Below are 12397 nucleotides of genomic sequence, written 5' to 3'. Positions count from 1 at the left end.
TCCCTGAGGACTCAGCCGGCGGCCAAGCGGGTCTGGCGCGGCTGATCGCCAGACCTCAGGCGACCCGCCTCCGCGCGGGCGGTCAGGCCGAGGGTGCTTCGAGGTGAAGCGGCGGGTGAAGTGTGCGGCTGGAGGGCAGCTTTCATTCAAGAACGCTTGGGCTCTGATGTGAGCTTCATTTGTTTAATGATTGCTGAATATTCTGTTATACACATGTGACAATTTACTTAGCCTTTCTCCTCCTATTGGAAATTTCAGGTTTTTACTTCTAATTTTCCTAATATTATAAATAACCATAATAAACATCTTTGTTCATATGTCTTTGTACACACCTCTGATTACTTTCTAAAAATAGAATTGAAATCAAGCAGGATCCTGTGGGGCCCTCCTGGGTACAAAAGCCTTTCCATGTCCCCCATTTCTTGTTTGTAGGAAAAGGCTTCAGTGTCCTGACCTTCCCCATGTTCCAAACGGCAGATTCAGACAATTTCTAATTATGGAAGTGAGGGAATGCAAAAACAAAGGAAAGGCAGTCAAACAAAAGTGCAGCAATGGGGCAGGGTCCTGGTTCCTCCTCGGGGGATGTGCCTAGCAATCTGATACACATCTCTGGCCGCCGCCGCCGCCGCCGCCGCCGCCGCTGCTGCCGACGTGCATTCCGCTCGGCTGAGGGGCCGGGCCTGCGCTCTCTCCTCCTTCCTCCCCGCCTCCGGTTGCCGGTAGGACCCGTTTCCTGCTGCCGCTGGGAGCCTGTGTCATCGCCCGCCCTGAGCACGGTGAGGTCCTCAGGGAGCCTGTGGTCGCGCCCTCCGCCGCGTCTTTGACTCTGGCGCATTGCTCTGAGGCCGGCGTCCTGCCAGGGCCGGGTGGCCGGCCTGGGCGGAGGGCGGCGTGGAGCGTGTGGATGAATGAGGCGCTCTCGGACTAGGCCGCGTGTCCCGGGAACGGCCCACGCCTCACCCGGCACGCTATGGGGAAAGCCTTCTCCGGAGGCGGGGACGGCCAGTGGCCCAGTCCAGAGGGGGAAGATGTTGGGTGGGACCTCGCCTTGGCTGGGCGGCCAGCCACTCCTTGGTAGGAGGCCAGAGGACTGGAAAGTCTCTGCTCGTGCAGCTGTGCTTCGGACACCTGGGGTTTGGCTGGGAACAGCTGTGAGTTACGACCCTGAGAAGGGAGATTCCTGGCCCTCGGGGTCAGGGATCAGAGGCTATCACTTCATGAGCAGGGCGTCAGCGTGGCCCCGGGAGGTTCAATTGGAGCCAGAAGACAGGGATAGTTTTAGTTCCCAGCTTATAAAACGTGAGGTTAGCAGTCCTCATGAGTTCAGTTTGCAGTACTCAAGTCGGCTCAATTTTGCCCGGAGAAACTTAGAGCCAGATTGTCAGGGACCGAGAAAGTTTCGACCTGTAAATAAAAAGGCTTAGTAGATCCATTTACGACTAGAAGTAACCAAAGGGTGGATTCAGGAGGTTGCTTATGAGGACTAATGAGTCGTACCTACAGTGCCAAAGGTGGAAGAGACTTGGAAAGACCTTGATACCGGCGTGTGTTCATTCATGCGAAAAATGGTGCTTGTGGGCGAAAGGGAAAGAACAGGTTCCAGATTGAGGGAATGGTTTGGTGGGAGGTGACTCGGTTGCTAGTGGTTCTAGAATGGATTTTCTTTGACACTCTTACCTGTGCTCCTGCTTCCAAATGCTTTCATTCATATAACCACATGTCAGGTTAAGAAAATGTTTTGTGAACAGTCTGGATGGAAGATTGGCAGCTAAATTTTATTTTTGATTTCTGGTGCCACATATTTTTAGATCAGTTTTCCAGGACTTCTCAGGAGTGACTGCTTTGACAACTATCAGAATCAGATCCATTAACAGAACTTTTTTGTTTTCATTTTTGTTGAAAAATAAAGTGTGTCAGTTTTAGATTGATATATACAGTATGCTGTATTCTTAATCTATTATTCAATAATATATTGTGTGTGATGAAATGTGTTTTTGGTCAATGGGGACAGTAAAAAGTTTTGTTCATATGTATGTTTGTTTTGACATTTCAGATGCCCCCCAAAAAGGGAGGTGATGGAATTAAACCACCCCCAATCATTGGAAGATTTGGAACTTCCTTGAAAATTGGTATTGTTGGGTTGCCAAATGTTGGGTAGGTGAATGTTGGGCTTTTCTCATTTTCGTTTTGTAAATACTTTGGGTCTTGTTGTAGAAATGGGAACTCATGAGGTAATAAAAATTTAAATTGAAGAAAAGAGGCTAGGAAGCTGGACTATTAATTTGTTGCAAAACAAGGTTTTCATTTACACTTATCTTATTTTTGCTTTTCTACACATACTGGGTTGAAACTTGAGTTACTTATATTGTTTGTTTTGCTAAACTCAGAGGAAGAAGCAGTGGGAGTTTAAACATCAAGTTGAACCAGATCAGCTCTGGTTTGCCAGAAACACTGTTGGGAGATACACAGTATTGAATTTATGAGGAATTAGAGTAGTTTAAATTAGATTTTCATGCTGGCTGGCTCTGTAGGGCACTTAGGCTGGCTACCAAAGGCCATGCAGTAGGATACTTTAGGAAATAGTTTTAAAAACCCCATTAAAAATTTGATAAGATTTTTGGGAGATCAGGGATCAGATGGCTGAATTTTTACTAGAAAAGAAGGTGACAAGTTTGAACTTAATATTGGAAGTTGTGTGCTAAAAGGGTATCTTATAAAGTGGCTAAATCTGAAAGTTGTGAGAGTAAAATTTTGAGTTTTGTAATGTTTAAAATTAAAGTGAATTATTACTGCAAATAAGACTAATTAGGAAATATTTGTGGGGTTTATTATATAAATCTGTACACATGCAACTTGGTTGTTCAAAGTCTACTTTTCTCATTATTTGCCCTTCTATTTTAATACCTTTTAACTAACCTTAAAATGTAAAATGTCTCAGAAGTGATTAGGGTGTACTAAGGAGTAACAGATCCAATATGGATTTATTAAGAGGACGGAAAGTATTTTGGAATGTGCTTTAGGCTTTTAGATTGGTGGCAGGTAGGACAACTATGTTCTTTCACGTGTTCCTAGGAGCCTCTGTCATAGAGATTGCTTAGTGAATGGAGCATGGTGTGACCAAGTAAGGCAGTTCTGAAATTCTTGTAATGTAAAACATGACAAGTGGGGCTGTCCTAATTTCAGTCTGGAGCTGGAGAGGTTTGCATTTTGAGGGGGTTTCCTGCTGTGATATAGGCTGCTTGCAAAGTAAGACTAAATAGAGAGTGGGAATATAAGCAAAACAGATAATTAAGCAAAGTACTGTAGGGTGCTGTCAATAAACTTGAAAGCAAGATATGATCATTATGTATGTTGTGAACTTTATTGTGTTAGTAAGCAAGACATAGTTTTTAGATATTAACATACTTCTCTCATTCTAGAATCATTGCAGTCAATGCAGCTTGACTTTAAATGGGACTGCTTTAAAATGGGCCATCTTAAAAAATGTTTCCTGTATGAGTTTTTTAGCATAGAGCATAATAAAGTCAATATATAGGAAAATAACCTAGAATATTTTATTATCCAGTATAAATGTGCTATGTATGCTTTTAAATTAAATACTCCTCCCACTTTCCCCCAGTTTTATTGACGTATACTTTATAAACAGTAAAATTCACTCATTTTAATAATGTGCAGTTCAGTGAGTTTTGGCATTTGTGTTTGGTTATGAACACTCCTTTTTTTAGAATGATCTTACATTGCCTAACTGTATCAGGTAGGGTTCTTCATAAGCAACACAAATTCTTGCTGTTTTAAGCAAGAAAAAGAGACTTATTGGAAGGAGAGCATTGAAGGACAAGCTGAACAGCCAGGCCTCAGGAAGGACAGGAGCCTGGGTAGTGCTGGCAGAGACGGGTCCACGTGGAGCTCAGCCATACGAACTGAACTTCTGCGTGTTTCTCATCACCTGCTGCCTCTCCAGTGATATAGATTCCTGTGTAAGGAAATCTGACTGGGCATGTCTACCTCTGGATAGGCCCACAAGAAATGGATTGGGGAGAGGGGACAGTTCTCTGAAGAATGGCCTGCTGATCAAAAATAAGGACATTTAGTGCTGAAACCATCTAAAGAATCTCTTGGTTTTTAGAGAACTGGATGAATAAGAAGGTTTGCTGATTACCTAGAAACATAGAGGGATATTTATAGCTAACAATAGTTGATATTTATTTGAACACTTGTTTAGTGTATGCCTATCACTATTCTGAGCACTTTATGTGTATTATCTAATTTAATCAATGTTTAACATCCCTGCCCCCTTCTCATTAGAATTTAAATTCCGTAAAGGCAAGGATTGTCTTGTTCTTGTTTATTGTTATATTTTTAGCACCTAGACTGGTGTTAGGAACTTAGTAGGTAGGCACTCAGTAATTATCTGTGAATGGATAGTTTTTCTGCCCTTGATGCCATGTGTAGGTTTAATGAGGCACGTTTTGATGGCCACTTTTTTTTTTTTTTTTCCGGTGCCCGGGCCTCTCACTGTTGTGGCCTCTCCCGTTGCGGAGCACAGGCTCCAGACGTGCAGGCTCAGCGGCCATGGCTCACGGGCCCAGCCGCTCCCCGGCATGTGGGATCTTCCTGGACCAGGGCACGAACCCGCGTCCCCTGCATTGGCGGGTGGACTCTCAACCACTGCGCCACCAGGGAAGCCCAGAAGTTTCTTTTTTATGTAAAAGTGTAAATTTTGCAGTCGTAGATTGGTATATTGACCTTGCTTTATGAAATCTTAGAAACCCCAGCTCCTTGCACCTCATGCTGCAGCAATCCCAAGGGAATGGCCTTTCATTCTCATGGACCAAAGAGTTCCAGACAACTGGTTATCCTAGGGGTGAAAGGACCAAACAACTTAAGAGGGATTTTTTTTTTCCTGTAAGCTGCCACACCATACTTCTGGTAACATTCCTTTGTCCAGATATAGTCATAAGAATTTACTTTAAAAAAGGCTAGGATATGTAGTCTTTATTTTGATGGACATATGTTCAGTTAAAAATTCTGTTACTATGAAAGGAGGAAAGAATGAATATTGGGGGACAGCTGTATACTCTGTTCCATTACTCAGCAACTGCCTCAGGAGAGTATTTGTCTTGCTTAGTTGATACTTCTGGGAATGTCCTTTGGTTGTTCCTACAGCTTGCCTTCCCAATTTGCCAGAGTCCAACCACAAAGCTATGTACTGTTGTTGAGGAAAACATTGTAGGAAATGCTTTAAAAAAAAAATCACAGGGTAATTATGTTCAATGTTTTAGTTATCTATTTTTATGTAGGAAACCACTCCAAAAGTTTGTGGTTTACAACGATAAATATTTATAATAATATTTCTCATGATTCTGTGGGTTAGCTGGGTGAGTCTACTGCTGGTCTCACTTGAGATCCTTCATGTGGCTGCATTCAGCTGATGGCTAGTGAGGGTTGGAAGGTCCAAGATGGCCATACCCACAGGGCTGGGGCCTTATCAGGGTTGGCTGGAAGTCTAGGGCATTTCTATCTTCCCTTACTTGGCTTCTTTCTCTCCAAGAGGTCTCCAGCCCAAACTTTTTTATAACATGGTGGCTGACTCCCAAGAGAGTGAAAATGTGCCAGTGGTACAAAACGCTCCCACCTATTTCTTTTAGTCAAAGCAAGTCGTGACACCAGCCCAGAGATAAGGAGGGAAGGGAAATAGACTCAACCACTTGAGGGGAGGAGTAGAAAAGAACATGTGGCCATCTTTAATCCATTGCATTCTACTATTTTCCTATTTTCCTAATATAGTTTTGTATGACACCCATTTGTTCCCTGGAGAAGTCTTCCTGGCTCATTCTTAGCTTCTTGTTCTTACTGAAGAGGCTCCATTCTTGATTGCTTTGAGAAACTCACTGGAGGAAGGTTAATCTCTAGGTGCTCAATTAATAATGCTCTTTTTAATGCATATATTTATTTTTCACGCTGGCCAGTTTTTTTCCCAATATTTGATTATAAAAAATTTCACGTACAGAAAAGCCACTCACTTTTTATACAGAATAGTGTTTATTATATATACATTATATATAAGAAACAATAAGCAATTATGTATATTCCTTGGGATAGATTATATTTTTCTTTTACAATTTTAAAGTCTTAATAGTATCTTCCACTTATGACTATTAATAATTTGTTTTTTGCAGATTGCTTGCATGAACTAGTTTGAAATTGATGTGGAAATGAAGGTACAGCGTGGTACAGATTGTGTATTTTAACTCTTTTGTAGGTCATTTAAGACCTTTTAAAAATGTTTGCTTTTGACAAAAACTATAGCAAAAGGCAATAATGATCTGATTGCCAAAGCTGGTACTCATTTTTTGTCCTTAACTTACTTAACCTCTCTGCCCTATTTGGCACTGTTTAGTAACTCCCCACCTCTCTCAATTCTTCCTTCAGTCTTTTGTGCTTGCTACACTTCCTGTGTTTGCGCTCTATATTAGGTTTCTGTCCTTGGCTGTCTTCTCTTTTATACTTTCTCCCTGGGCAGTCTCATCCTCTCCTAATTTTAATCATCTTTTGGCTTCTCTTTTCTAAATTTATATGTCCTGCTCAGGTTGCATCTGAGTTCCAGATTCATATATCTAACTGTCCTGAATATCTCCAGTTAAATGTCTACACCCTAAGTGTCTAAAACTGAGCTCATTGCCTCTTGCATTCCCTATCTTGGTTAATAATACTACTTTCCACCCAGATACTTGAGAGATTTATCTTTTCATCCTTTCCCCTCAGCTGTATTTTTCAGTAGGGCACCAAACCTGGTACCTGAATATCTCTCTGATCTATTTTCTTCACATCTTTTTGCCGCTCATTTCTTACTTGAATTATTCCAGAGGCTTCTTAAGTGGGCTTTCTGTCAGGGCATTATCTATAGTAAATCTTTTTTTGTTTTGCCCCAGTGTTTTTTTGTTTGTTTGCTTTTGTTTTTAAAATTGAGTTATAACATACACAGTAAAATGCGAAAACTTTAAATGTACATATCAGATTTTTACATTTTAATTCACGCATGTAACCAGTACCCACATCAAGATCTAGAACAAATCCAGTGCCACAAAAGACTTCCTTGTACCCCTTCCCAGTTGTTACTATCCTTCCTAGGATAACCATATTCCAACTTCTATTACCACATTGGTTAGTTTGCCTGATACAGATAGAATCACACATTATGCACTCTTTTTTTTTCTTTTGTGCGGTACGCGGGCCTCTCACTGTTGTGGCCTCTCCCGTTGTGGAGCACAGGCTCCAGACGTGCAGGCTCAGTGGCCATGGCTCACGGGCCCAGCCGCTCCGCGGCGTGTGGGATCTTCCCGGACCGGGGCACGAACATGCGTCCCCTGCATCGGCAGGCGGACTCTCAACCACTGCGCCACCAGGGAAGCCCACATTATGCACTCTTTAGATCTTTTACAAGTCAACATTATGCTTGAGAGAATATACACTATATTTACCCATTTTGCTATTGATGGGCATTTGGGTTGTTTCCTTTTTTTGTCTATTATGAATAGAGCTGCTTTGAACGTTCATGTACATGTCTTTTGGTGGGTAGATATAAGAACTCATTTCTGTTGGGTGAATGGATACACTTACCCCACTCACCCTATCCCCCGAACTCCCCACCTCTAGGAGTTAAATAGCTTTAGATACTGCCACATAATTTTCCAAAGTGGTTATTCTAATTTATAGTGCTGGTATTGTAAAAAAGAGTTCTAATTTCTCTTCATCCTTACTAGCACTTGGTATTATCATTCTTTTTCATTTTGGCCGTACTTGTGTGTAGTATCATGATCGTTTTGCATACCTGTGATAGCTAATGATTTTGAACATCTTTTAATATGTTTACTGGACATCTTTTGTGAAGGATATTTTTTCTTTTTAGTAATAATTAGGTGTTTTTTTATTCGGATATGGGTTCCTTGTTGGATATGCATTAGAACTACCTCTTCCTAGTCTGTGTGACTTTTTGCTTAAGAGTAAATAAAAATTGTTTTTGAAGTAGTTTCACAATTAAAAAATTTCACACTTGCAAAGCTAGTTAAAAAAATTCCTATATGAGGTCTGCTTACACTCCCCAAATGTTAACATAGTATAGTTATAAAAATCAGGAAATTAGCATTGATTTACCAGTTGTCTCACTAATGTCCATTTTCTGGTCCAGGATCTAATACAGGATTGCATATATGTTGCATTTAATTGTTGCTGTGTCCTTAGTTTCCTTTAAAGTAGAACAGTTTCTCACTTTGTCTTTCATGTCCTTGACACTTTTGAGGAGTGCTGACCTCTTATGGTAGGCTCTTAAACCTTGGGGTTTATGTAATATTTCCTTGTGATTAAATTCAAATTATGCATTTTTGGATGCAGAAGTGACATGTGCTTCTTAGTACATTATATCAGGAAGTACACAATGTTGATTTGTCCTGTTACTAGTGATTTTAACTTTGATCACTTATCTAAGGAGGTGTCTGACAAGTTTCTTCACTGAAAAGTTTACTATATTTTCCATTGCAATTCATAAATATATCTTTTAGGGAGGTACTTTGAAATTATGTAAGTATTGTGTGTCTCATACTTTTGCCCCCCAGTTTTGGTGTGTATTAATTATTCTTGTTTGAAATAGTTATTATTGTGGTGTTTACCAAATGGAGATTTAAAAATTTCTGTTGGTCTTCTACATTTAGAGAGGAAACAATTTATAGAAGGAACAATGGAAATTCTATTGTTTAGAATTCTATTGTTTAGAATTCTGTTGGAAAGAAGAACCCCCCCATTTTCTCATGTAAATTACTTACAATTTGTTTATATCAGGATCAGTTTTTACTTTGTTGGTTATAATGCGTTACTATTGTTATTTATTTTGTTGCTCAAATTGCCCACATTTGGCCATCAGGAGCCTTCCTGTTCACTCGTATTACTTTTGATGTGTCCTCTATTTTTTGAGTATTTTCTAGTTTCTAGCTCCACATTATGTTCCAGGCTTATTTGTACCTTCTCTGTCCCAGCTTTGTAATAAACAAATTTTTCTGTTGACATATGTTTTCATCTCTCTTGGGTGTATACTTAGGAGTGGAATTTCTGGGTTGTATGTAACCGTATATTTCACTATTTGAGGAACTGCCAAACTTTTCTAAAGCGAGTGTGTCATTCTGTGTTCTTACCAGCAATGTATGTGGGTTCTACTTTCTTCACATTCTCACCAGTGCTTGTAATTATCTTTATTAAACATTTTTTATTTTTTTAAAATTTTATTTATTTATTTATTATTTATTTATTTATTTATTTTTGCGGTATGCGGGCCTCTCACTGTTGCGGCCTCTCCCGTTGCGGAACACAGGCTCCGGACGCGCAGGCTCAGCAGCCATGGCTCACGGGCCCAGCTGCTCCGCGGCATGTGGGATCTTCCGAGACCGGGGTACGAGCCTGTGTCCCCTGCGTCGGCAGGCGGACTCTCAACCACTGCGCCACCAGGGAAGCCCTATTAAACATTTTTTAAATTGAGGTTTAGTTGATTTACAATATTATAGTAGTTTCAGGTGTGCAATGTAGTGATTCAAAATTTTTATAGATTATACTTCATTTATAGTTATTATAAAATATTGGCTATATCCCTTGTGCTGTGCAATATATCCTTGTAGCTTATTTATTTTATACATATTAGTTTTTACCTCTTACTCCCCTACCTGTATCTTGCCACTACACCCTTTCCCTGTCCTCACTGATAACCACTATTTTGTTTTCTGTATCTTCATTTTGATTTCATTTTATTTCAGATATTTTATTTTTTATACAATAGTTCTGTCTGGATAGTTTTCATATTTTTTCATTCCTCATTATCTTCACCTGTGAGTCTGTTTATTTTTTGTTATATTCACTGGTTTGTTTTGTTTTTTAGATTCCATATATGTGATAATATACAGTATTTGTGTTTCTCTGCCTGACTTATTTCACTAAGCATAATACCCTCCAGGTCCAGCCACATTGTTGCAAATGGCAGAATTTCTTTCTTTTTTTTAATGGCTGGGAAGTATTCCATTGTGTGTGTGTGTGTGTGTGTGTGTGTGTGTGTGTGTGTGTATGGTGACAACATTTATGGCCTGCTTTCTTAGCAAATTTCAAGTGTATAGCACAATATTAAGTATAATCACTATGCTGTATATTAGATCCCAGAATGTATTCATCTTTTAATTGGAAGTTCTTGGATACTGTGTGTGTGTGTGTGTGTGTGTGTGTGTGTGTGTGTGTGTGGTGTATCTCATGTTATCTTTATCCCTTTATCTGTTCATGGACACTTAGTTTGCTTCCATATCTTGTAAATAATGGTGCTATGAACACTGGGGTGTATGTATCTTTTAGAATTAGTATTTTCATTTTCTTTGATATGTACCCAAGAAGTCGAATTGCTGGATCATATGGTAGTTCTACTTTTAGTTTTTTGAGGAACCTGCGTGCTGTTTTCCACAGTGGTTGCAGTAATTTGTATTCCCTCCAACAGTGTACAGGGTTCTTTTTTCTCCACATCCTAGCCAATATTTGTTATTTGTGGTCTCTGATTGTTATCATCTTTTTAATTATAGCGAAGGCATGAAGTGGTATCTCATTGTGGTTTTGAATTGCATTTTCTTGATGCCTAATAATAATGAGCATCTTTTCATGTGCTTATTATGCCTTCATTTTGGAACGATTTTCGTTGGGAATTCCAGGAACAGTTTTTCTTTCAGCACATTGAAGGTATCTTCCATTTTCTTCTAGCTTTCTAATGAGAAGTCTGTTGTCGTTATTATCTTGGTTTCTTTGTACATAATGTGTCGGTTTTTTGTTTTTTTTCCTATAGCTTTCTTTAAAATTTTCTCTTTACTACTGGTTTTCAGAAATTTGATTTTCATATGCATTGATGTGGTTTTCCTTATGCCTCTTTTGCTTGGGGTCTGTTGAGATTTTAGGCTTGTGAGTTTATGATTTTCATTAAATTTGTAAAATATTTGGCCAGAGCATTTCTTCAAATGCTCTTTTCTCCCCCTCTCCTCCTTTCCCTTCCTCTCCTTCTGAGACTTTTATTACATATGGGTTAGTCTGCTAGGTAATAGTCTACTGAAGCTCTGGTTATGTTTTTGTCCAATTTTTTTCCCCTGTGCTTCATTTGATAGCTGCTATTGTTCTGTCTTCATGTTCACTGATCTTTTCTGCAGTGTCTAATCTACAGTTAGTCACATCCAGTGTGTTTCATTTCAATTCAGTTTTTTCATATACTGTATTTTTTATACAATAGTTCTGTCTGGATGGTTTTCATATTTTCATTATCTTCATATTTACCTTTATATCCTTCAGAAAAAATTTTAAAAATCGATTACATTTATTTTAAGGTCCTCGTCTGCTAATTCCATCATCTCTATCATTACTGTGTTTGTGTTTATTGACTTTTATCTTGCTTTGGATCTATATTTTCCTGCTTCTTTGCATGCCTGTTAATTTTTATTGGATTCCAGTTGCTGGATTTTATGTTGAGTGCTGAATGTTATAGTATTCCTTTAACGAGTGTTGGACTTTGTTCTGGCATTTAGTTTTTGTGTATCATTTTGATTGTTTTGAGGCTGTTTATTATATTTTCTTATGATGAGTTCATAATATTTTTTGCTCTGGTGCTACTTTAGCTCTGATACTAAGATGTGACTCTTTGAGTACTATACCCAAGTTCCCTTATATTATTTTATCTTTCTCTGCTCTGGCTGGTGGGGATGTGAACTGTTCCAAGCTCCCTGTGAACCTGAGAACTGTTCACTGTGCTGCTTTTGAGTGTTTTTTTTCTCCTGGACTTTGGAGACTGAGCTTCCTCATGTACAAATATTACTGAGCCATATTCTTGAAGATACCTTCTGCTTATCTCCAGAGCCCTCTCTCTGTGCAGCTGCTTCCTTTCTAGTATACTGTCCTGTAAATTTTAGCTACTTTGGCCTGCTCAAACTCTTATCTCAGTCTCTTTAACTTGGCGTGACTGCTGGGTTCTATTGGTTCCCCCTCCCTGTGCTGTGGCTTTGAAACCACCTTTAGGCAGTAAGCTAGGGTAGTTTTAGAGCTTAGTTCTTTGTTGTTTTCACAGGGAACACAGTCCTGTGCTAAATACTGTCCCCTGTTTGAAAACTGTTTATTTCATGTTTTATCTGATTTCCTAGCTCTTTGTGTCAGGAGGGCAGTTCCATATAGAAGGGGAAGCAAAATTCCCCAATAACATTTAAATGAACTTAAATCTTATTGTATACTTCTCAGTATTCCAGGGTGCCTCCTCTTTCATGGAAATTCGTGAATTATTTGTTTTCTTTTTTAATATGTTTTGAATAATCTTTTGGACAACGGACATGCTCTCCCACTCACTCTT

General features: G+C 39.4%; 1 protein-coding gene across 2 annotated transcripts in view; it reads left to right on the top strand.

Annotated features, from left to right (window-relative positions):
• The first annotated feature begins 618 nt into the window (after window positions 1-618).
• The window catches only part of OLA1 (Obg like ATPase 1), a 175166-nt gene continuing 163387 nt past the window's right edge, over window positions 619-12397 (top strand). Inside the window, exons 1-2 of one of the 2 annotated variants that reach the window (XM_007451064.1) lie at window positions 619-776; window positions 2054-2154. In XM_007451064.1, the coding sequence (XP_007451126.1) occupies window positions 2054-2154 (101 nt within the window). In that variant the 5' untranslated portion in view covers window positions 619-776. The remainder of the gene's footprint in view (window positions 777-2053; window positions 2155-12397) is intronic. The other variant, XM_007451065.1, reaches the window with a different exon arrangement.

The sequence above is a fragment of the Lipotes vexillifer genome, unplaced genomic scaffold (assembly GCF_000442215.2).
Source record: "Lipotes vexillifer unplaced genomic scaffold, Lipotes_vexillifer_v1.1 scaffold645, whole genome shotgun sequence".
NCBI classification, from domain to species: Eukaryota; Metazoa; Chordata; class Mammalia; order Artiodactyla; family Lipotidae; genus Lipotes; species Lipotes vexillifer.
This window is presented reverse-complemented; position numbering and strand designations above follow the sequence as displayed.